Source organism: Protomyctophum parallelum, assembly GCF_964188405.1.
Source record: "Protomyctophum parallelum genome assembly, chromosome: 16".
In the NCBI taxonomy this organism is placed as follows: domain Eukaryota; kingdom Metazoa; phylum Chordata; class Actinopteri; order Myctophiformes; family Myctophidae; genus Protomyctophum; species Protomyctophum parallelum.
This window is the reverse complement of record NC_139711.1, coordinates 20398500-20425718: the sequence shown is the minus strand read 5'-3', so window position 1 is coordinate 20425718 and position 27219 is coordinate 20398500. Positions and strand designations below refer to the sequence as shown.

Genomic DNA, 27219 nt, shown 5'->3' with positions numbered 1-27219 from the left:
CCACACAGTAACTCTGTCATTTCGGGAACCGGGCTGGCACGCTGGGCACGTTCCTGAGGGTCTGGAAGTTCCGGGGACCCACCGGGGACCCCCCACACAGAGTTGCACCACTCAGTTCACACGGGTGTGATTATTTCTTTAGAGGATGGACTCTTCAGCTTCATCCAACAACCACTCATTGAATTACAGATTTTCCAACAGAAAAATGCATCACAGAGGGAGTATAAGAGGACAGCCCCTGTATACGCCCTGTGGAAGACACTGTGTTGTCGAAACCGGTCAACGTCTAGTGGAATTTCATTGCTTTTGTACTATGTATAGTTGTATACTGTAGTACCCTGTCAACCTATATTAACCCATTTAAACCTGAGGACGACAAAAAAAAAAGTCTTATGAATCCTAAAAGTTTTCTGAAAAACCCTCATGTTTCTATGTCAGTGTCAGGGACCTTCCAGGAGCAAAGATTTTAGTTAAAAAATGTTCGCGCCACATTTTCACGATTTTTCAAAAGATAGCAGACCTACAAGTTCGTAATGAGCTTGTAGATCTGCTATTTTTCCACAGCTAAAGCATAACGTAATGCTTAAAACGCCAACAGGGGGTTCCCCGCCCTGAAGTCCTTGCTCGAGCGTGCTTGAAGTTTGACCGTTTTTAACCTCTTCCGTTCTTTTTTTTCTTTTTTTAGATATTTTTTTTGCGGCTTACGCCTTTTATTGGTTTTTTTGAAGGGACAGACAGTAGGCTGACAGGAAACGGGAGAGAGATGGGGGGGAAGACATGCAGTAAAGGCCGTGTCGGGCTCGGGAGTCGAACCCGCGGCACACTGCGACTGGGGTTCCCAGACGGTTACGCCACCGCCTGGGCACCTCTTCTGTTCTGACTTGTGTGACATGTGAGCACCTCATCAACAACACCTGGACTGGAGTCGTCACCCATGTGAACTCTACGAAGCACACTCCAGCGCTCACCTTTGTTTGCTTGAAAATGCATCAACTGAGTACTATGCGTTACCCTTTAAGTCTCTCTAGGACACGTGACTAAGAGATGACGGACATGACTCGCGCTAATCCGGAGCCGCAGGAACATTGGGATATACAAAGTGCAGGAAAGTCTCAATGATAACATCACTTTAACTACAGAAATCCAGACGTATCACACCACGCAGCCTTAACACATTCTGGACGAGAACCCCTTTTGGTGTTTTAAAGCATTATGTTATACTTTAGCTATTGAAAAAATAGCAGATCTACAAGCTCATAGCGCGGCACCGAGTGCTGCGCTATGAGCTTGTAGGTCTGCTATTTTTTTATAAATCGTGTGCCTCATATCTTTGAATATACTGTATATTATAGAGTGAACATTTTAACTCAAATCTTTGCTTCTGGGGTGGTCCCTGGAACAACATATTTTCAGATGGCGGCCCGGCGGCCAAATTAATATATTTTTGGATGTCCTCGACATGAAAATGTTTGAGAACCACTGATGCATGTTTTTCGGAAAACTGTCAGGATTTAGAAAGCATATTGTAGAATCGTTCCCAGGTTCAAAATGGGTTAAGGGGAAAGCTTATCACCTTTTCCGACAGGAGATTGGAGAGCTTCCTCTAATGGATACTACCAAGATGTCATCTCTTAATGCCTGCCGGGGGTCAACCGGGGAGGTGTCATCATGTCATTATTCCGACGGCCACATTTGTCCCGACATCCTGTTGGTCTGACTAACCCCAGTATAACGAACACTAACCTCACACTAACCTAATGGTCGGAACAATGGGAATTATGAGTCCGGATGGGCAACGTGTGAGGAGTTATAAGGATGGACTAGGACTGACAAAACAACAAACCAAAGATCTGCAGTATAGCACAAACAATCTCAAATACAAATAACCATCTTACTTCATTTTCAAGGTATATTCAGTGATTTCACTAATTCAAATACCACTTTTTTATAATGTATAATTTATCCTTACTATAGTGTGTGCTGACCATATAAGGACTTCCTCCCTGTCCCCAATTAACCCCTGGGGCCAAAACACCTTAGGTTTCTTTTTTGGCTAGAGGGCCCAGCCATCATCCAATCGGGATGAGAGGGGCCTTCCTCCAATCATGAACAAATGTTCTCCGTTATACATGTTTATTCTGACCTCAGGGACCGTGTTGAAAACAAATGTTATTCTGACCTCAGGGACTGTGTTGAAAACAAATGTTATTCTGACCTCAGGGACCGTGTTGAAAACAAATGTTATTCTGACCTCAGGGACCGTGTTGAAAACAAATGTTATTCTGACCTCAGGGACCGTGTTGAAAACAAATGTTCCCTGTTATACATGCCTTGGATGTGTTGTCTTATTCAGCCATAATATCAAAAGATAAAATCAATCAGACTTAGATGGGAGTGACTAGATTACAGCACACACACACTATCTGCAATGTAGTCATCTGGGTTAGAGTCAAGCGTGCGCGCGCGCGCGCACACACACACACACACACACACACACACACACACACACACACACACACACACACACACACACACACACACACACACACACACACACACACACACACACACACACACACACACACACACACACACACACACACACACACACACACACACACACACACACACACACACACACACACACACTAGTCTGGAACGTTTATGTGGAAGATACAATTCCAAGGAGTGGTTATACAACTGAATAGTGGGCTCCGATTGGTCACCCACAACTCTGGGATGAGCCTAATGTAAAGTGCCAGATCGACCAATCAGCCCAGGGCTACATCATGATTCGTCTGGTTTCCAGGCCATATGGCAGGTCACCAACATCGTCATCAGTGAGTGACAGATGGAGTGAAGTGGCAGCAGTTGGTTGAAATGTCAGACTCATTAACCCATTCTGAACGGGAACCCCTTTTTGGTGTTTTAAGCATTATATTATACTTTAGCTATGTCGCGCTATGAACGTGTAGGTCTGCTATTTTTGGAAAATCCGTGAAAATGTGGCACAAATCTTTGAATACATTCTTTCAACGTTTTAACAAAAATATTTGATTCTGGGGGGGGGGGGGAGACCGGGAGAGAGATGCTACAACATTGATGAACAACCTTCATTTCCCTTTTTTGGGGTTGTCGTTGTTGGTGATCTGCTGAATTGAGGATTAGCACCCGTACGTAGCACAGTAAATCACTGGGAGACAGCAGCAGCTAAATGCTTATTCGGCCGTAAGGTCCTACGTGCTGAGATAGTACGAAAAACAGAACAAATGAGCAAACTAAAGACTTTAGTCACCCTAATGAAGGCATTGTTGCTGCAATGCGTAGGTGTATTCATTTCATTCTTGCTATGCATTAACCATACAATAGGCTTTTACATTTTTTTCCCACAACAGTGCCTTGGTCTCATCGCTTTCTCTTTGAATAAATATATATTTTAAAGCGAACAATGACATTTCCCTAGTATACAATATTTTGATATAGGGGTTGGTGGGCAAATACATATCATTTTGGGGGTCCTCGACATGAAAAGGTTTGAACACATAAGTGATGTATAGCAACAAAAGTTTCTCAGAAAACTGTTTTTTGGTAGAATCAGCCTCAGGTCTTAAACTCAACAGCTAATTACACCCATAAGTGCTGCTAACACAGGAGACGTTTTTTCTCTCCTCAGCGCAGAATGAAAACTGTTCTTGTGCCTGCAAGGTTCCTCCTCGAGTGCACTCAAAAACACCTTCACAAAAGGTAAACACATTGTTGCCACGGTACCCGTAGCTATGGAGACGGGAATCAAAGCTCAACTTTACACCCGCCGCCAGAGATGGAGAGGGTGGGGTCAGGGGAGACTGGAGTGGAGTGCACCAGAGAGAGAGAGATAGAGAGACAAAGAGAGTGAGAGAGAGAGTGCTTGGAGAGAGACGATAAGATAGACTCCTCTGCATTCATGCTGCTGCTGCAGCTTAATAAAAAAGGTATTAAGTGGTCAAGCCGACTTAAACTTATTAAACCCAGTGAGAAACGAAGCCCAAAACATTTCAATTAACAAGGTGTTGATATGCTTGGAGGAGAAAAGGTTGCTGCATGCTGAGATAATATGGCATCGTTAATCTTCTTCTGGGGACATATTGCTGTGCAGATGCAATGTAGTAGTAGAGCTTCTGGTTGTGCTTAAGGACATCATTCTAGTGTCCCAGATTTGCGTTTGCGCATGTGCGTGTGTGCATATACGTGTGTGTGTGTGTGTGTGTGTGTGTGTGTGTGTGTGTGTGTGCATGTGCGTGCGTGCGTGTGGAGCCCCATATGGGTTTCGCATGCATTTGTGTATACACATGCACATGAATAGAATATCTTCTTAGTGATTATTGATTCTATAAATCGAATAATTGAGAAGTGAACAATAAAAAAATATACATATTATTAGCGATTCAATGCGAAAAGATAAAGCACTATTTTATACTGTAACGTACAACTGTGTCAGCAAAAAAAAGGCCTATCTACAAGCTCACATCAACACATCGCAAGAATGTTATTTTATTATGTTCTTTTTTGTATCGATTATTTAATTGCAGAGGAACGTTAACCCATTCAGAACGGGCACCCATTTTGGTGTCAGCATCATGTTATGCTTTAGCTATTGAAAAATAGCAGATCTACAAGCTCATATCGCGCCACCGAGTGGCGCGATACGAGCTTGTAGGTCTGCTATTTTTGAAAAATCAAAGACACTTTTAGAATCTGATCTCAGGTCAGAATGGGTTAATAGGGATAAAACATTTCGGTCAGTCGGACCTTGACGAAAACTAAATGGAAACTGGATGACTAAAACTATGACTAAACTATACCGTCTACTTTTTTTAGTCAACAAATAAAAACTAGACTAAAATGTTAGGAAGGGACTAGTGGACAAGAGATCCAGTATAAGTAAAAGACAAGTCATTTTACACTTTGTTACATGCTGAAAATAGCAGATCTACAAGCTCACAACACATCACAGTGAGCTTGTAGATCTGCTATTTTCAGCAAGTGTAAAATCAGTCATTACGAGGACGATCAAGGCCCGCCGAAATACATTTTAGTCGACTAAATCAACTGTTGATTTAGGCAGCGTTGACTGTGTTGGTAGATTCCACTGGTGAATGGTGCCTGCTTGTATGCAAGTTACATAGTCTACAGAAGTTACAAATGCATCCATGTACCTACTACATTGACGATGGTAGTTACAGCAGAGCAGTTTAATGTCATGCCCCAGGACGCACGCACACACACACACACACACACACACACACACACACACACACATGTTGACCCGGTCATATAGTACTTTAATTTCCACAGTCATTCACACAGAGTTGTAAAATGAGGCTCACAAATCCAGGACGTTTAGCATTCCCTGCCTGTAGGCTATAAGCCTGACCATGCATTTAGTCTCAGAGTAGAAACATTTACACTTGGGATTTTGCAGTTTGTGCTGAACATACAGTACATTGCATTATTATAGCATATTCTTAGTTTGTTTGTAGATAATGTATCATCGTATTGGTGTATTTCATTTTAATAGCCAGGCTAATAAATTGCTTTACTGAAAGATTAATGACAAGTATTAAAAAGCAACAAACATCTTCATGCTACTGCCGCTTGCCAGGACAAACTAGTCAACAATGCTTCCACCCTGGCTATCCCAAAATGATACATTTATTAGAGTTGTTGTTCTACTATGGACCCACAGTTCTGTTCATTTTGCCAAACACAAACTATTACTCATGGTCTGTCTTAACAACCCATTTTGGGCGGGAACCCCTTTTGGTGTTTTAAGCATTACATTATACTTTAGCTATTGAAAAATAGCAGATCTACAAGGTCATAGCGCGGCACCGAGTGTCGCGCTACGAGCTTGTATGTAGGTCTGCTATCTTTGAAAAATCGTGAAATGTGGCGCAAAGCTTTGAATATATTCTTTCAGAGCGAACATTTTTAACTCAAATCTTTGCTTCTGGTGACGTCCCTGGATTAACATATTTTCAGATGGGGCTCGGCGGCCAATTACATTTTTGGGTCCTTGAGATGAAATATTGAGCACCACTAATTGTCAGGATTTAGAAGACATTTTTTTTAAATGTTGACGTCCGGTCTAAATGGGCAAATTCACTACGATGGCCCAGTTATAGCCGCTTCCTCGGCAACCTGACAGAAGGCTATTATTTTTAGTGGCATCTTGAAGTGAGCCAATTGGGTCGGATAAATCGTGTTTCATTCATGTGAAATCAAATCAATAAACAGGCTACCATCTGGTGTGAACATGCCAACATTACATTTTCCTATATAAGTTCCAGCAACAACAAGGAAAACGTTTATTTTCACACTATCACCTGGTAAGGGTTAACTCGATAGAATAACTTATATAATAATGACTATTATACAACAGGTCGTTTCGAGGAAGCTATCCGATTGGTTGAAACGGCCTTCTAGCCGTGGTTCAAACGAGCACCACTCCACCTAATCAAAACAAAGAATTCAGCTGCTCTGTTTTCCCAGCGCGCTCCACATGCCCCAACATTTTATTTACCTGCCATAGTGTCAACCCCTTATACCTGTGTCGGATCTGTGGTTAGACTGGCATATTTGCCGATACCGATATGACCAAATAGAGGGCCGATCCAATACTTCTTCTGATACCGATACAGTATCGGGACATCTCTTAGTCAGAAGAATAAGTGTCCGCTCTGAAACCATGTCTGCCAGATGTGTTTGGCTATTAGTGAACCCAGAGAGGACTGTCCGCTGCAGGTAAACACTCTCCCTGATTACCTTATCAGCTTACTGTGGCTAAAGCCATGCTGCCATGGCGACAATGACAGACTGATCACATGACCCGCTGACGGAGGAGGAGAGGAGACTATTCAACCAGACGTGGTGCTGCTGAACGGTGTTTTTGCCAGCAAATTTCTATTTTAGTTTTAGTCATAGTCTCTTGAATACTAGTTTTCACTTAATTTTTGTCACCTGGAATGTCTTAGTGTTAGTTTAGTTTTAGTCGACTAAATGTCATGAGATTTTAGTAGACTAAATCTACAGGTGATTTAGTCGACTAAAATGTATTTTGGCAGGCCTTGATGTCGTTGTAATGGCAGATTTGACACTTGCTGAAAATAGCCGATCTACAAGCTCACAACGCGCCGTGCTGCTCTGAAGATCACTCAAGGGTATCCAATCCATCCATGCTTGCCGTTGGTCTTGGTGGCTCAGTCAGTCAGTCAGTCAGTCAGTCAGTCAGTCAGTCAGTCAGTGAGCGAGTGCACGAGACTGCATGAGCGCACACTCAACATGCCACATCTCGGCTTCTTCTAATATGGCGTATTGGTACACACATCAAGTGGGTACTGAGACACGTTTGACATTTTTGAAATACAAAATTCAACAAATAAAAAACTGTGACCCCCCCCCCCCCCCCCGCCGCCCAAAGCCAAAATAGTTTGAGCAAATGAAAACTCTGGCCCGGGAGATTCCTAATTAAACGCAGCTCCAATTTCCGTTGAACTGCATCCCAAGCTCATAGCATTTGCTATGAAATACATGTTGACAGTGCCTGTGACTGTAACGCCTGGAGAGAGGGAGGTTTCTCACGCTTCAAGCTCATCCATGTAGGCATCATGCTCAAGGCCAAGGGGGGGACGGGACTGTCAGCTCTTGCTCAGATCTCAATATAGATCACTGGACAAAGACAAAGTCATCAGAGCGCAGTCCTAACACATACGAGGCTGCAAGTTGCAGAGAGGCCGGGACATCAGATTGAATAAACTGTAAATCTTTTTTAACATGTTCAACAGAAATAGTTTATAATATAAATATTTTGTATACATTCAGTGATTTGGGTGATTTGGAAAAACCCCCGGTCCGCCCCGGTAACAAGTTGTGCACATGCACAAGCTCTACAGTGGGGAAGGGGGGGGGGACACAACAAGGCCCCACTCGATCATGATTGGAGGAAGGCCCCCAGACACTTGTAATTCCAAAGATAATTGTTTAAGCTGTTTTTAAGTTTTCTGTGTGGAGCTCTCCATGGTGCTGAAAGTGCACCTAATGCGTTTAAGTCTGATTTGTTTCTCCGTTTGTGGGGGAGGGCAGCTAATGTGCGCTTTACATTCACCCATTCACACACAAACACACACACATTCATACACCGATGGCGGAGGAAACCATGCAAGCCACCAACCTGCACATCAGGAGCAATTACGGGTTCAGTGTCTTGCTCAAGGACACTTCGACACCAACTCTGGGGGAGCCCGGGTTCGAACTGGCAACCTTGCAGTCGAAATGAACCACCGGATCTCCCCCCCACACACACACACAAATATCAGTAAAGCAACCTCCTGCTGCCTCCTGCATTATGTGCAAATTCCAAACAGGTGGTACGCAGGGCTGTTGAGTGATATTCAACAGGTGGTACGCAGGACTGTTGAGTGATATTCAACGAGTGCTTCCAAACTCTTGACACTTGAACGGTGGATTTTTTATGAAACAAACACTAAATCAAGCTTTTCGTACAGCTGCAGTGTTGGTGAGTTTGACGTCGTTTAATACAATCAGAGATAGGACTTTTCTATTTGGATGTATGGACTGCAAACAGGTTTTCAATGTAATGAGTCCCGGGATGCAGGGGTGGTCTTTTAGATGAGTCCCACTCCCAGGGACATTTTATGAGTGCCACTTCAACAACGTTAGAAGTCATATTTTTGCCATTTTTACAAATTGCAGCATTTAACTCCCATTTCATTTTATATGGTTATAATAACCATTTCTGCTTCTGTTTTCTACATGAATATAACCACATTATAACTAAAGCTAGCAAAAATAAACTAGAATAAAAATCACACTTGTGTGAACTGAGTGGTTCTCTCTCTCTCTCTCTCAGCAGGCAACAGTACAGCACTATCTCTCTCTGTTTCTGTACCACAGCGCCCCTACTGGTACTAGTCATACTCATGCTCATTAACACATACATAGGCGGACGACACATAGGCCGCGGTCTGCATAAGGTCAATAGCAGCTAACCGTGTAGTTTGATGTTTTGCTCAGAACACTGGCAACACATTATGATAAGGATCCATCCTTCAGTTGCAGGTCGGTGTCTGTTCTAACCACCACGGGGTGTCCAAGTGCATCATTTAAAATCACGATGGGCTCAAGAGATAGCATGGATCCTAAACCACTTAGCATTAATGGCTGGTATCTAGACTAGAGGCCTGTTACAGCTCCAGTCGATCGGCAAGTGCCGAATTACTCACCCTCGACTCCGTGCTGCCCTCATCCCCGTGACACTCGTTCCACTCAGGTGGGAGAAACATGGCTCTTAAGTGCAGAAAAGGGCCTGGTTTCTCTGACTATGTGGCAAGACGAGTGGGTTTGAGGCCAAAAGCCACCTTGAATTAAAGACCATGCAATGGCTACTTCTGGTTAGTGATGGGAGATTAATCGGCAAACACATTGGTATCGGCCAATTTGAGTTGTTTTTTAGATTTATCGGCATCGGTTTGATTAATCAATCAGACCGATTAATTAACCGGTCTGATCAATCGGTCCGTCTTTACAGATAAACAAGCCCAAAGTAACAGCTTGAACAGATCTACAAGCTCACAATATTAAATATAAAAAGGTATTTCAGTTAAATCTGACTTGCCTAGAAGCCTGCAGTGCAGCAGATACCCTTTTACATGTATTTTTTTCAGAATGGACAAAATTACTATAATTTTTCAATACGGAATGAGATCATATCGACATCGGTAATATCGGTTATCGGCAATTGATTATATCGGATATCGGCCAAAATGTCTCATCAGCACATCCCTACTTCTGGTACGTTGGACCCGACCCGTTGTTGACAGCAACATTTTTATCGTCATATTTGAGTCACCTGAAATGTGTTAGTTTTAGTCTAGTTTTAGTTGACAAAATAACATTAGAGAAACATTATATTTTAACATTATTTAAAATTAGACAAAAACAATATTTTGGCGACCCATGGCACTCATGTGCAGCAAAGCATTTAAGCAGTTGTCGTCTTAGGGCCGATTCATACTCCTATTTTATTCGGCGCTGTAGTGCCGAAATGATTTCGGCTCGTCAGAAATTTTCAGTAGCACCGAAGAGCCGACTTTAGGACGGTACCCGCCCCCCCAAACCTCAAATGACGTCAAATTGTAGGCTCTACAGCGCCGAACCGACTTTTATTCGGCTCTAAAATAGGAGTATGAATCGGCCCCTAGTTCTACTGGCTCTATTCAACTCCATAACTTTTGTGTACTTACATTTTTGACAAAATAGTTTGTCTTAGCTTTAGTCATTATATAGCTTAGTTTTTGTTTTGTTTTCATTCCGTTTTTGTCAGTGAAAAAAGGTAGTCAAAGAACATCATCACTGCTTGGACCATGAGACGTGTTAGCTTTGAATTTGGTCTGCTGTCTACATTTCTAAAGTCTCCCGTTTGAAGGAATCTGTATCGTCCTGGACTCCTGGTGCACCATTATGTAAAATGGTAAATGGTGCATTTATATAGCGCCTTTATCCAAGGCGCTTTACATAGATTCACCCATTCACACCCACACATACATACACCGATGCCGGAGGAAACCATGCAAGGCACCAAACTGCACATTGGGAGCAATTAGGGGTTCAGTGTGTTGCTCAAGGACACTTCGACACTAATAATAATAATAACTTGCATTTTTATAGCGCCTTTCAAGATACCCAAAGCGCTTTACAACACAGTACAACAAAACATAATTAAATTCCAAAAGCCTGGACGAACTAAATCTGGGGGAGCCCACAGGGTTCAAACTGGGAATCTTGCGGTTTCCATCCGGCCACTCTACCCCTGAGTCACCGTTCTGGGCTACAGGCAGAGTTAACTTAACCTCATCGTTCTCAAACAAAGTATCTTTGACTCTGATCTGAACCTGTATCACGTTCTTGCTGTGTGTCTCCACGTGCAGCCACTGGGGACTACCAATGAAGCAGGACAAAAGGCCGGGGAGTGGGGATGCATGACTTGTCATCCATTCACGAGGACAGAGGATATTCTGTCTTGGCTTCATTCGCCAATATCACTGCTCCAGTCCTGCTTGGCTACCCAGGCCTGACCCAAATAACATGCCCCAAAATATGACACTGTACTGTAGCTTTAGTTTTAGTAGCAGCTACTTCCTCTCAAAACAACCCCCATGCCTTTGACGTCTTTGTTTCTTAAATAATCTTTTATCTTTTAGTTTTTTCTTTTGCCCCATCTTGCTCCTGGAATCTTTAGATTTTCTCCCATAGCCCAGCAAGGCCCCCTGCGTGCTTCCATTCCCTCTGGATGGATTTATCAGTGTTTCTCTTGCCTGCTCTGTCAGATAGCACAGAACCCTAAGCTGGCAGTGGCATTATAATATTACCTTGAAATGTCTAAAACGTTAAAGCTATCTTAATGCCACGGCACTTATCTTCCCTTTCTCGCTCAGCCGGCCTCTGTTAAAGCAGGCTTTGTTAATGATATGCAGTGCGTGCCTCTGTGAGCATCTCTCTGTATGACTCCAGAGAAATGCCTCACTAACCGTTGAACTCCTTTCCCCTTTTAAAGAGTACACATCAAGGTACAGATTTAGTGGCCTTCTTGGTTCAGGGCTTGGGGTGTAGTGGGTGGTGGTGGTTTGGTTATGCAACACATTCCAGGAGACAATTAGCAGTCTGTCAGAGCCCCTCTGCATTCACAGCTTTCTTTTTGTCTTTTGGATAATTGTAGCCTGAAGTCTGTGTAAAATAATTAAAAACAGTACGAAATGGATGTTTGAGAATAGGTGTTTTGGCTGCCTTCCACGACGAACTAACACTTGTTGAGCCGCAAAAAAAAAGGGAACTGTCGAACATCACAAGGGACGATGCGAATGTCGATAAGCTAACCTGCATTTGACGGAGCATCATTTGAAAGAAGCAGCGAATAGACTGAACGAGACTAGTCGAGAATGTTTCCCCCCCCCCCCCCCCAAGGAGACAATAATACCATCAGTCTTGTGAGAGTTCCTCTGCATATTAAAGAAAATATGGCAGCAGGCAAGCATTAATGTACTGTATTTGCAAGTAAATTGTTACTTTCAGTTGCGATTGATTGAAATAAACATCAAATGTAAAAGCTGTAATTGTTTCGACTGGAGGCTGGGCTGCAGTCCAGGTCTTTAACGAGAGAACGAATACGTTCCGAAAATATATGGCAAATGAACAGGATTGCCTAGTGCTTAGATGTTAATTCATTAGAAGTTTTTTTTCATAAGAGCAAAGAGCATCAGCTAAGGGTAAAATTCTAAGTGAAACTAATTTCACTTGGGTAGGAAAAAAACAACATTTTTTAATCAATCCAAGTGTAACTAAATGTCATCTCGGGAGCAACACAGAGACGCCAAGAGGCTCCTAAGAGCTGATGCACACTAATGGCTCAGGAAAAGGACAATCAATGTCACGGGCCATAATTCAGGACATTTCCTCAATTTGTTCAACATGCTACCCAGTTAACCATTTAAATGTCACATAAATCATCTTATCCTCCACTTTGGTTGTCCTTTATCTAAGGCAGCAGCGACTGGCCAGTGGCCATGCACACTTTGTTTTTGTAATTCAAGTACAGCGACTACTTCCCTGCTGATTAGCGGGGCTGTCAAACAACATTTAATCCTTGGTTTGTGTGTGGATCCATTTAAAATGCAACATTTGTTTAAAGCATATATATTTTAATATGCGTTCTCAGGCTTGGAGAGAAGGGAAATAAGTGCATTCGATACGTTATATATATTAGGGATGTTGAAAAAAGTTGAAAATCGACTCGATTTTCGACTCATGCCTCCCGCGACTCAAAACGTATGAGTCGAAAAATCGTTTTTATTTGTATTATATTTTTTTTATAATGTAAAATGTTATAAACGTTGCCTTTTCAAATGTTTTCCAAATGGGAGAGGTACGTGTTTGTCTGTGTGACACTGCTGTGCTGCGCCTGTCAGTGGCTCGTCACATGCAAATTAACTTTGAGCAGAGCGCTGTGGCTCTGAGTTTGAGAATAGACCCCATCGTCCAAGGGTGTGTGTGTGTGTGTGTGTGTGTGTGTGTGTTTGGTGGGGGGTGGTATCTTAGCAACACTGAATGATCTGTCCCATTGGTCGTGTGCTCGTATCATGAGCCAATGGCTGCAGCTCTGCTTCCCAGACCCAGACCCAGGTTCACATCTCATATACAGTCTACACATGCCGTAAAGTGAACTGACAGCCACAGGTCTGCTACGATATTAGCAGCGGTGAGCGCTCTTCTCTCGTGAAGAAAGCAGGACAGAGTTGTCAAATAAATCCCGCCGTCATTCATACTGTATTTATTCTCCGACCCGACATTAAAATACGGAACAACGTGCGTTCATTACGGGGCTCGTGACAGGCTGCAGACACTTGAGAGTTGGGACTACTAGCAGATAGCACCGCTGCTCCTTTACAAAATAAAGTTTATTTTTTATTATTGGGATTTGATCATTGATGCAAATTCTAAACATATGGATGCAGCTGCAGAAGTTGTGTTGCTTAAAGGAATGCATAGTTGCGTTCTCCTCAACTGCTGCGCAGCAACAACAAAAATATAAAAAAAATGAAAAAAAAATGGAAAAAAGTCGTTCGACACGTCGATTTTCGGCCTCGATTCGTCGATTGGCCAAATATGAGTCGTTTGGCATCCCTAATATATATATATATGCACAAATAGACAATAATGGTTGGCAGCTATTGAAATGACTCATTCATTAAAGTTTCGACATTATTTCCATGTACTTTCAGTTAGTGAGGGGGCTGTTATTTAATGTTCTCATCATTTAGGGGATGTCATAGTATTGCAAGGCATCAACAATGATTCAGCATATTTTACTGATATCTTGACTATTTTCAATTGGCAGTGAAAATGAATGCTATCAAATATGCCAGACACAGTACTCAAACAACAGTGACATATACAATTACATGCAGTACACTTAATTGGTGCAGCAGACAGCCCTAGAAATATATGATAATAAACGTCTGTGTCAGTGACCGTGCATGCAGTCTCTCAAGCCAGCCTATCTGCTCTACAATCTTCAAATGCTCTCTAGAGAAAGCCTTGTACAGTAATTCAGCCCGTTTCATTTGAGAAGGACGCTGTCATCTTCCAAAGGAAAAGCTATTTAGACCGCAAGGTATTCGAACAATCGTGACATTGTGTTCCCGAAAATGTATTTTAAAACATTGTATATTTAATCAGGAGGACGTCGTCTGTCCCCTAGCAAAGTAGGCAGCTGTGAGCATGGAAATAGGGCGCACACAGTGGTGGAAAGTACATTTACATAAGTACTGTACTTCATTATAATTTTGAGGTATTTGTACTTTACTTGAGTATTTCCAATTTCCTTTTACTTCTACTACACTAGAAATCTCTGATCCAAATATTGTACTTTTACTCCACTACATTTATTTGAAAGCAATTTAGTTACTAGTTACTTTGTAGATTTTGATTATTATTACAAAACATACCCATATCAGCCCTAAATATAATTTGGCCATTTGAAAATAGCTAATCTACATGCTCACACAATGCTTGTTGGATGGGCAATTTTCAAAGGGTGCATTTTGAGTTCCGGAACTTTTACTTGTGACCGAGTATTTCTATATTGCTATACAACTGGGCGCTCAATCCGCTCATGACTCATCTATACAACTCCACTCCAACAATCTTCGTCTTGAGCTCAGTCATTTCCTAAACTAACAAATCTGTGGATTATTAATTATCATCACAAATTGAAGCAGCTGTGTCATTAAAAACAGATCTTAAATAATACGAGTTGTTTAAGCAACTGCAATATGTGGTACTATATGGAAGTGGGAAATGACAGGATATCTGCCATATTTAATTTATTACTTGTGTTCAGAGCTGCACAATTACAGATGGGTAGGCGGGCGGGCGCCGGCGGAAGCATTTGTGAATTGCAGGAGAAATGTGCCTGTCTGTCTGCACATGACATTATATCCATCGCAAATGCAGTTGTTTAAATATGTGCACAGACGTGTAAATTGTGAGCAATTGCAACGTCTGGCTGTGAAAGAATATATATTCAAAGATTTGCACCACATTTTAATGATTTTTTTCAAAGAAATAGCAGATCTACAAGCTCGTTATGAGCTTGTAGATCTACCATTTTTTTTCAATAGATAAAGTATAACATAATGCTTAGAAACACCAAAAAGGGGATCCCGAATCCCGTCCAGATTGTTTTAAGACCCTGGTACATTTTGGCCTACTCTAAGACTGACATGTTGCCTTTGGTGATCATCACTGATCAGCCAGCATTGTGTTGAGGAGAGAAGGGCCATAAACCCTATGGGTGTCCGGGAGCAGTTGCAACAGCCCACAGGCATCACAGTCACCACGCTGACTTGACTTTGTGTGACAGTCAGCTCAGATACACTGCAGAAGAGAACACTTAGTAATAGGGCAGACATTTCTTTATCTAGTCTTTTAAATCGCTTTTTTTTTCCTCCGTAAAATCGACGCTCCCTACCGCACGGAAGTAGCAGATTCAGCATGCACGACAACGTGCTGCGAAACGTGGTCGCGAAGCGTCGCGTTTTGTAGCTTGTAGATCTGCTATACTATTGCATTTGAAATTGCCTTGGGACACGAGAGGAACACTATACATCCATGTCTCACAAGGATGCAGGGACGTGCAGAGAGTGTTAAAGAGAGGCAAAAGGCTGAAATCCCGTAAGAGGGGCACTTTTGGACAAAAATCTACAAGCTCGCAAACCCAGCACTCTTTAGCTAGTGGAGATGCAGGTGTTACGACATGGATTTCTAAACAAATGCGTTCAAGTTCAGGAGACTTTGGGGGGGGGGAAGCTATTCTCCTGAATGCTGCCTTCCTTCCTTTCGTGGTCTGGAGAGGGCAGTTGTTTCACAGACGGGGTAAAAGGGCAGGGGCTGAAGCCCCCTTTGATGTCTATGTGTGCACGTCCCTGCATGGATGCTACTAGGGATGCTCCGATCAGGTGTTTTGGGACAGATACCGATCACCCATCGCTTTTCTCATGATCGGCTGATACCAATAGGACAGATACCGATCACCCATTGCTTTTCTCATGATCGGCTGATACCAATAGGACAGATACCGATCACCCATTGCTTTTCTCATGATCGGCTGATACCAATAGGTCCGATACCGATCACCCATTGCTTTTCTCATGATCGGCTGATACCAATAGGTCCGATACCGATCTTGTGAAATGTTGCAAATTTTTATATTTCCAAAATTATTATATGTCTAAACTGTTCCCGTGTGTGGAAGGAAGGTGGAGAATGTTTAGGCCCGTCACAAAAAATGCAAAATGATATTATGCTTATGTGTAAAAGATTTCTCCCAGATAAGTTAAATTGCCGATCACAGGTAGGGTAAATGCTGATTACTGATCAGAGTGAATATCGGTCGATATGGCCGATTATCGGAGCAGCATTCATCAAGTGATTGTCCATATACCATGTTATATACAAAGGAACCCCCTCTCTCATAATGTAACCTAATTTCATGCTATTGAGTAACAGATGGAAGAGGGGGGGAATACATGATCAAATATTAAGGGCATGGGTGCCTTTCTAACACAGGCAGACATGTTTGAGCCCCAAGGCAGTGGGTTGCTGCTAGTAACAGTTTATGGGAGATGTTGAGACTCTGCTTCCTTGCTGAATTAAATTAAAAACCACACACACACACACACACACACACACACACACACACACAGTCACACACACACAGTCACACACACACACACACACACACTTGGTACAAAACAGTTCGACTAATAATCGCATTGCCTCAACTGGCTTCGGTTTAATCTAGTATGGATAATGTTTCCGTCATCTGAATTACTGGAAGGTTCCAATTAATTCTGCATGCAGCAGCATGCATCTTAAAGCAAAAATAAATGACTCATGACTGAAAAGGTTTACTTTAGATGTCCTTATGTGTGATTGTGGCTTTAACCATTGCTTCTATAATATCGGAGACGTTAGGATTTTGTGGAAGATGCTTCTGAACATAATTATCGTTAGTTTGACCACTTCAAAGGGCCGATTCATACTCCTATTTTAGAGCCGAATAAAAGTCGGTTGGGTTCTGTAGAGCCTACGATGTGACGTCATTTGAGGTTCAGGGGGGGCGGGTACCGTCCTAAAGTCGGCTCTTCGGTGCTACTGACGAGCTGAAATCGACTGAGAACTTAACCCATTTAGGCCCGACGTCGACATTTAAAAAATGTATTCTAAATCCTGACAGTTTTCTGAAATACCTAAGATTCTATATCAATGGTGCTCAATATTTCATGTCAAGGACCCCCAGAATTCAAAAGCTAAAGTGTAATATAATAATGCTTAATTCCATGAGCATGCCTCAGAAGACATCATGGAATCCTACACCAGCACACACAAAGTTCACAAACTAATTAATTTACAATAGTCTGAGCCCATCAATGAAACAAACTAATTTAGCTGACAAAGCGAGTCATTGGTGTATTCCCCTATCAGCAGAGAAAAGATTTAAAAAAAACATAATTAAGTCTTTTGGGAAAATAAGAACAACTGTTCCCTATGGTGGTTGTTCCAGCTGGTTTTAGCATTACAACTCTTAATTAGGAAATGTGGCAGCAAACTGCTTGGCATAATGATGGAAGATCAGCATTTGACCCATTTCAACCATGGACCATGGATAATAAAAACGGGGGGGAAAATAAATAAATAACAGGTCAAATATTGTTTCAGAGTGCACCCCTTCAAGCAGTCGTTTTGGTGTGCGCGCGCGCACACACACACACACACACACACACACACACACACACACACACACAATCACCAATATATCGTTGATCGCAATTATTGTATGCAATTTTAATATCGTCCCACACACACACACACACACACACACACAGCTGTCGTCGTCAGTGAGGTCAACCAAAATGAGCCAGCAATGATGGCTGCTGCTGGGTTTCCCTGGCAACCACTGCTTGTCTGAATCAATGTTACAGCTATACAGTATACAGTGTTGTTTTCATCGACTAATACTATGACGAAAAATGTTTGACTACCTTTTTTCACTGACAAAAACTACAAAAAACTAAAACTAAGCCATGATGACTAAAACTAAGATTAAATATATTGACAATTTCGTCAATTTCGACAATTTCGTCTAACAAATACCACAAGTGAGCTTGTAGATCGGCTATTTTCAGCAAGTGTAAAAACAGTCATTACGACGGCATCGAGGCCCGACAAAATACATTTTAGTCGACTAAATCAACCGCAGATTTAGTAGACTAAAATCTTATGACATTTAGTCGACTGAAACTAGACTTCACACTAAAAGCATTTCCAGTTGACTAGTAAAATGTGACTGAAACTAAATACAAACTATTGAAGAGACAATATGACTAAAACTAAAATCAAAATGTGCTGCCAAAAACAAGACTGCAGCACACCAGCCTTTTCAGAACGTGTCCAATCACATCCCATCATCAGGCAGGTGAGCGAGGTCTACACAACCATTTGGCCAGAGCCAGTATTGAGCCAGTATTGACCTACCAGGGCCCAGGAAACGATTCCCCGTTCATTTTCCTCATAGACATTTCAAAAAGTATTAATTTAAAGACGTTTTAAGCCTCGTACAAAGCCAACTCGAGTTGTGAGAAATCACGACAGTAAACACAATGTTTTGGGCCAAACAAAGAATTAGAAAGAAGAAAATAAACGGCAGGTTACAACACTTTTTGTGTTGTTTTTATTCTTTGTAATTATTCGTTTGGACCAAAATATTGTGTTTGTTGTCATGATTTGTCACAACTCGAGTTGGCTTTGTACGACCTAATTACCTCAAAAAAGTGAGCGACACCCACAGCCACAATACTGGAGGGAGCAAGAACACCGATCTGGTAGCACCCACTAAATGATCCTTCTACAGCACTGCCGCCCAAGAAGTGTGGAATATGCCCTGACCCCTTCCATCAAAAAATGCAGATCACTGGCTTCCTTTAAAACACCTTTCAGTAGACAGACCCTCTTTACACCTCTTTTCTTTCACTCCGTATACATAGTGTTGTCATCATGTGATGACATTGAATTTGTTGTTATTTTTCATCTCATGTTTATGAGACGTGGCGCATTTATAGTAAGACTAGACCTGTGGTGCCCGTCGCAGTCGGCTACTTGGGAACGATGCAACTTGGGAACCTAATGATCAGTGGTGTCATGCTCGTAGAACGCAGTACCACGCCGTGGTACCAGTACTTGTTTTGACGGGCACACACAGGGACGGAACGGAACGGTGCACATGCGTGCACGCTGTAACGCGCCCCCCCTAGATTCAAGAGAAGTCACCACCAAGACCAAGGCTATGCACTCCAATGTTGAAGCGCTGGGCCCTAGTGGTAAGAGGAAGGACTGCAGGCGGACCCGTGGATTCTTGACGAAGAAACCCTGTGCAACCGAAAGCCCAGCTGCACTTCCGCATTTGGACACCAAAATGTGTCCAAATGCTGAATCAGCGAAAAAATGCGGAAATAGACGGTCCTTCCGGCAGCCTTCCGGGTGCTTCAAAACGCCACTGAGCAACTTCCACTGACATGAATAGCGGAGGGGGCGGAGCTTCGCGCCAGTTCAGTCTCTATCCTTTTAATACTCTATGACCAAGACGCACCATGAAGTACCCAGTGGTCTAGGTATACTGGCGCCCACCTCCCGCTATTTTCACACTGTGTCAAGTACCGTGCCGAATTCAAATGGCCACTACTTTGCATAACAACAGCTTTAACTGTTTATACCTGAGCGGTGACTGTATGAGCGCATGTAGCCTATAAGGTAAGCATGCACACTTGACTTACAGCAGTGTGGACTGCTATGGCTCCAGTAGCAGGCTACTGCTGGTGGTGTTCTCCTCCAAAGCAAACTTTTTTGTTTCGCTACCTGATGACTGATCAAGGGTAGCTACTGGGACGTAAGTCGGGTTTTGATCAACCCCGGCTGGGTCACCTGAGTCAACCCCGTTGACCTCAGGAAACATCACTGAAGATACGTCCCAGGTGCATCCAATTGCCATCTCTCAGTGGTGGAAAAAGTACTCAATTGTTTTACTTAAGTAAAAGTACCAATACTGCAATTTAGAACTTAATGTATGTTTTCTAATCTAAATTAAAATCTCCAAAGTAACTAAAGTTTTCTAATAAATGTAAAAGTACAAATTTTGTCTCCGAGATGTAGTGGAGTAGAAGTAAAAGTACTGGAAATTGAAAAGTCAAGTAAAGTACAAATACCTCAAAATTAAATGCAGTACTTAAGTAAAAGTAAAAGTGGAAGTTACTTTCCACCACTGCCATCTCCACTGTGCTCCAGCAGTGATCACCCACAGCGGAGGCTACTGTACCATCTACACCCAAATGACTGGAAATATGGTATAATAAGGACAAGACGAAAGAAACAGAGAAGCTGCTTGTAATTCAAATCACTACTTGAATGACTATACATCACTTTGGATTGTATGTTATAAAAAATAAAAAAAACTAATGTTGGAATCACTGGGTCTCTTGTCAAAGCAAAGCCTCACTCTCTCTGTGCGTGTGTGTGTGTGCGTGCGTGCGTGCGTGCGCACACACACACACACACACACACACACACACACACACACACACACCGGCAGGGAGGATGTTGAGTCACCCACACACTGAGCGATAAGAACAGCAAGATATACAGAATACCACAACATCCGCTGTGTCCTTGACTCCTTCAATTACCATGGCATAGTGTCCTTGAGACAGGACCCAGACCCAAGGCTCACTTTGAACCACTCTGGCATAATACCAGCAAAATGCCTAGAAATATAAAACATGGAATTTCTGCATTTTAATACAGAGGTTTTTAATGTACAGTGAGGCACCAATAATATAGTCTACTGTATGTCAACGTTGAGGGGTGTAAGGTCTACATCGCTTTGTGGCGTGTGTGTGTGTGTGTGTGTGCATGCGTACATGCATGAGAGTGGGTTGTTGCTAACAGCTCTTGCAGGCTTTAACTCAGCAGAGAAACAGAATAATCATTGGAATATGCCACTGTTCATTTGTGGGTGTATCGGTGAATAAGTGAATAGTGATGATAGGCATCTGTTGCTTCACACAGCTAACTAATGCCTCCTACGCACCGCCAGCCGAGGCAGCACACTTCACAGTCTGTTTGATGCCAGAGGCAGCATCAAGCCATGCTGAGATTTTTTTTTTCTTTTTCACAATTTAGGCAACACACACACACACACACACACACACACACACACACACACACACACACACACACACACACACACACACACACACACACACACACACACACACACACACACAGCATTTAGCAGACACTCTTAATCCAGAGCGACTTACATTAAGCAAGAACAAAAAGCATGGCAATGCATCACATCATACGTAAGCTGGTGGAATATCTATATAAAGAAACTATGCATATATACTATATAGTGCTATGTCTACATAAAATGCTATCTAAGTTACATAAGTTGAGCCTTTGCATACGCCTGTAAGGTCGTCGGGCACACACACCCCCGGTCCATAGCTCTGATGCCTTATATAGAGCTATGGGACTGTTCTCTACTACGCTCGCATGAACTGCAGACCAGCCTCTCGTCTGTAGCGGAAATATAAAGAACGTTTTACCTACTCACCAATACAAAGGCGGCTTGTGTAATTAGAAAGCCTACTTTCCTTAGTGGACGCACTTTAAACCCCACCACCAAACGTATACAATGCACTTTTTGGCCAGAAACAAGGGATTGTTTTTTCACCCGAAGGAGAAGTCTATGAGACTCTCTCTTGGCAATATCGGTAGAGGGCGCAGTGGAGTAACTAAAAGTATATATATTATTTTTTTATTCTATACGTGTGGTGGTGGGGCTCAGAGTGCGTCCACTAAGGAAAGTAGGCTTTCTAATCACACAAGCCGCCTTTGTATTGGTGAGTAGGTAAAACGTTCTTTATATTCCCGCTACAGAGGAGGGGCTGGACTAGAAGCAAAGAGTGGCAGAGCCTTAATGCAACGGCAGCAAAGAGCATTAGGGCTATGGACCAGAGCAAGCAGCACCCTAGCTCTGGTCCATAGCCTCCTGCACTTTACTGCCGTTGCATTGAGGCTCTGCGACAGCTCCATTTCCTGGCTCGCATGAAACGTGGACCAACCTCTCCTCCGTTACAAAAATAAAAAGAACGTTTCACCTACTCACCAATACAAAGGCGAGTTGTGTCATTAGAAAGATTACAAAAATTAAAAATTTTGGCCTTAAAGGGATTTGTTTTCCAACGGAAAAAAATACTTTGTTACTCCACCGTGCCCTCTACCGATAGCCAAGAGAGAACCCTCATAGAGAAACAATTTCCTCTGGTGAAAACAAATCCCTTTCTGGCCAAAAAAGTGCATTTTTACATTTGGTGGGGGGCTCAGAGTGCTTCCACTAAGGAAAGGCTTTCTAATGACACAACCCACCTTTGTATTGGTGAGTACACCTGTGAAACGTTATTTTTATTTCCGTAACAGAGGAGAGGTTGGTCCGTGTTTCATGCGAGCCAGGAAATAGAACAGTCACATAGCCTCAATGCAACGGCAGGAGTAATGTGCAGGAGGCTATGGACCCGAGCTAGCTGCACCCTAACTATTCCCTCAATGGCTGCACACTTGTGCACAGCCTCCTATTAGTATATCCACATATATCCACCTGACAACAACCAACGGGGCCAGATTGACACCCCTGGGGGTCCCTGGGCACTGAGGCTCCAGAGGGCCCCCTACTACGTACATGCAACCGTACAAGCACACATGCACGCACTCACGATTTCCAATCTTAATCATTTTGAGCTTGCAATCAGGTGTATCAATAACCAAATCCAGACCAACTATTGCTCATTCTGCAGTCCAGCTGAGCAGATATGCTTACGTATACGACAGTCTAGTATACAGTACAGTCCAGTGGTGGCAAACTACAGTAGAAAACAAAAGGGCAGCAGCATATGGCAGGTGGAGAGTTTATATAATAAGATTACCTCATTAACAAGGTGACTGAGAGAGCTACTAATCCATGTTCCAATTGAGTACAACAGAGAGACCAATACACATACAGCAGTATACTATACATTTTAAATGTCCACGACCCATGCAGTGAAACACACCTCACATGGACAAGCAATAATAAAGCAGAGCACTGCTGTAATTGTAAACTCTAATTGCATTAAATAGCTACATAGTTGAGCGGGCAGCAGTGCGCAATGGGCTCCACTATGGCTTGTGGGCTGCCATATGCCTACATAGTGATCAGACATCCATTCTCATTACTTTAGTGTTGCTAGGACTTGCCAGCATTGATTGGACATGGGGTAATTATTCTGACATGGCGTGCAGCCGTGCACCACACACAGTATGTATGAGGCGGACTGCGACCGTCATGAAGTGCATTCTGCATTGTCAGCTAAACTCCGCGCGCAGATCATAAACTTCAGGTGGAGAGGAGACTTCTACAAAATATGCGCGGTTTTTACGCATTAGGGTGCATGGTGGTAGCCCTTTATTAGTGTATACTAGGCTACAGTTTCAACACCTGTGTTGCTTCAGGCTTAATTATGTTCAGACAGAAGATAAACTGACGTCTAGAAGATACTGACGTTTCGTATAGTGACAACGAATATTCACCTCCGAGATTCAAACAAATAAGACACTATAGTTCCAGACCGGAGGAGGAAACTATAGCCTAATAGGCCTATCAGAGCCTTGTAGGCTATTGGAAAATAGTGTACATTTCTATTTCGGAACACAGACATGATTAGAACCCCATAGTTATCAAACCAGCTTAGAATCTGAAAACGACCCGTGCAATTATAGCTACATTGGCCTATAGTAACAGCCTCAGCTGTCTGACGATTGGTCCTTGAATGTATCATTAAATATATATATAAATCATATCATTATTGTAGTTAAGACTAATCATTGCGGATTCTTTGAGACCCGATGATCATGGCCTCACCTTGGGGGAAATGGTTGGGTTGCACGACGTGCAGAAACGCGTGCACCATGTGGAACAGGATCCCGATCGGTCCCGGTTCGTAGTGGGTCACGGTCTCGTAAACTCCCGCGGGCACGTAGCCGAAATCCAACTTTCCCGGCGACGGTGGCGGCGGCGTCTCCGGCGGGGGTCTCCTCCGGGACTCCTCCGTTTGTTGCTGCTGTGTGTGTCCGGAGTTCAGCCCCGCCATGCAGAGGAGGAGGAGCAGCAGGACACCTGTCTTCTTCCACATGCTTCCAGATCCAGACGAGGAGGACATCATGGTGGTTGGTGCGTCCCAAACGATACAGGGTTAAATAGACGAGGGAAACACACACAAACTGTCTGTAGATATTCTTTCTTTAGCCCTATAAACCTATCCCTAATGGGACATAAATGAAAGGGAGGGAGGGGAAGAAGAAAGGGGGCGAGACAAATAAAAGTCCCAAAAAATAAAAGGGACTGATTGAGTCTTTTTTAGGTCGGGCTTTCCGGGGAAACACTCGTTAGGATCATCATCGTTCCCACCGCGGCGATTATAGCTCCTGATGGACGCGATCAAAGCACGTCCGTCCGTCCGTCCGTCCGTCCTCTCTCACTCCTATTCTCTGTGTGTGTGTGTGTGTGTGTGTGTCTCCACACAGTAGGATGAGATGAGGAGCGCTACTAAAGCCTGGGTACCGAGGCTAGAGAGAGCGCTACTGACTGCCTGGCTCTGGCTGGCTGGCGCGTCAACATGTGCGCGCAGGAAGGAAGATGCGCGCCTCGATCGGGACCGCGCGAACCGATGTGAACGCAACACGCGCGGCCGGCTGGCCATGACAGGTCGAAGGAAACACAACTTGTGTCCAGTTAGGAAGGAATAAGCGCCGAAGCGCTCCTCCTGCCGGGGAGACGGCCGAATTATCCCCCCCAATGATAGCCAGTGTTGGCAGCAAATTTTGATTTGAGTTTTTAGTCATAGTTTTTTGAATAGTTTTTTCATTTAGTCTTAGTAACATTTTAGTCACCTGGAATGTTTTAGTGCTAGTCTAGTTTTAGTCGACTAAATGTCATAAGATTTTAGTCGACTGAATCGCCTTTTTGCCGTCGTAATGAGTATGACTGATTTTACACATGCTGAAAATAGCAGATCTACAAGTGAGCTTGTAGATTGGCTACTTTCAGCATGCAACCAATTGTAAAATGACTTATACTGGATCTCTTGTCCACTAGTCCCTTCCGAACAGTTTGTCTAGTTTTTTTAGTCTAGTATTTGTTGACGAAATTCTCAATACATTTATTCTTAGTTTTAGTCATCGTAGCCTAGTTTCAATTTAGTTTTCGTCAGTGAAAAAAGGTAGTCTACTAACATTTTTCGTCTTAGTTTAAGTCGACGAAAACAACACTGACAATAGTCAAACTTAATTGCATGCAGAGGAGATTGAAATTGTATTATACAAAATGAATGAATGCATCTCATTAAACCAGCTGGTTTTCTGTCCAGGGTCCGACCAGGGTCCGGGGACCCTCAGGGTTTATTAGCGGAGGTTCCAACTTCCAAACGGGTCTGACTCTGTATAACTCTGAGATGATGACTGTACGTTATTTAAATTTCAGACACAATAGGTCCATATAAAACACAGAGATAGATACAAAACAGACAATAACACTTGAGAGTTGAGTACCAGACTGATAGTGTGAGAGCGTACAAAGGGTAGCTTTCTCATAAAGCTGTACACTCTCACACTATCAGTCTGTGACGGTCCTTGAAATGGAAAAGTTTGAGAACCACTGCATTAAACTAGTGGTATAGAGTCTATAGACTCCTTTGTTTTAGTTTATTCCAGCATGGCACAGTGTAATAACCTCCTCCAATAGCATAGCACAGCCAGGAGGAGGACACAGGTGCATGCTCTGCATCTTCCCCATGACCACACTGACCTGGCTAACAACCTGCCCTGAAGGCTGGGACGACAAGTCAGACAAGAGGACACTTGTCACGGTCCCATGGCGGGGAGCTGTGATCGGAGGAGCGGAAGAACAGAGGACAGGTGGGGTTCACATTTTGAGGAACTATACAGGCACAATGAGGACTTTGTGTATATGCAGGCTATATTAGAACACACAGAGGGGCTTTGCTTGAGCCCCCCAGATGGGAATTCTCTGTGTGTGATACATATCACACACAGAGGCTTTTTTTCCCTGATTAGACCTGCTATGGCTGGAACCTTACATCAGCAAGGCCATAGGCACGTGCACACATAAAGGGGGCTTTTGGCCCCTGCCCTTTTACCCCTTCTGTAAAACAACTGCCCTTAACCAGACCACGAATGCAGCATGGCGAAAGAAATGCAAATGCCCCTCCCTCTCCTTTCCATGCCATATATACCGGAAGGCAGCATTCAGGAGAATTTAAATATTTATGTATTTATTTTTAACTCATTTGTTTCGAAATCCATGTTGTATACAGTTACACGGCATCTCCAGAAAATAGCTGATCTGCTATTTTTTGTCCAAAAGTGCCCTCTTGCGTGATTTCAGCGCCTGCCTCTCGAACACTCCCTGCACGCCCCTGAGCAAGGCTGTGTGTACAGATGGTGCTTCAGCACCGTTGTTGTGGTGTTGGTGGTAGACTAAACATGAACGCTTCAGAGTGGATGAGAACATGGGGTTTTATACCAGAGCTTGCTGAAGAAATGAAAAATTTATGGGGAATTTCCTAAAACCTAAACAATCCTTTCACAGATACCAGAAAAGGAATTTGCAACAATACAATTTAATCAGTTTGTTTTCTCAATCAAAGCTTTTTTTTGTTTTGTTAACCTTAGGACTATCATTTATGATTTTTTTCTGGCCATTTTCATCCTTGTTCATTTTAACTGGCATTTAGTATATTATTCATATTTCTTGTCATCTCCATCATCTGTTGTAATTATTTTAGTTTCGGGTAAGAGTATGTTCTGTTTCAGGTGAGACTATATGTTATTTTTAAACTATATACACACACCGGTAATCCGGTATATAGATTATTTTCCTCAGTATATCATTTAAAATTTCTCTCAGTTCTGTTTCATTTATATGTGCATTTACAGTAC

General features: G+C 42.9%; 1 protein-coding gene across 5 annotated transcripts in view; it reads right to left on the bottom strand.

Moving 5' to 3' along the window:
- prom1a (prominin 1a) overlaps positions 1-24702 on the bottom strand; it is a gene marked incomplete at its 3' end in the record, with an annotated part of 96740 nt that extends 72038 nt beyond the window's left edge. For all 5 annotated transcript variants that reach the window (XR_014570490.1, XR_014570491.1, XR_014570492.1 and 2 more), the window contains exon 1: positions 24125-24702. Coding sequence is in view for 2 of the 5 variants with exons in the window: in XM_083785843.1 (XP_083641969.1) it covers positions 24125-24425 (301 nt within the window). The remainder of the gene's footprint in view (positions 1-24124) is intronic.
- Between the last annotated feature and the right edge of the window lie 2517 nt (positions 24703-27219).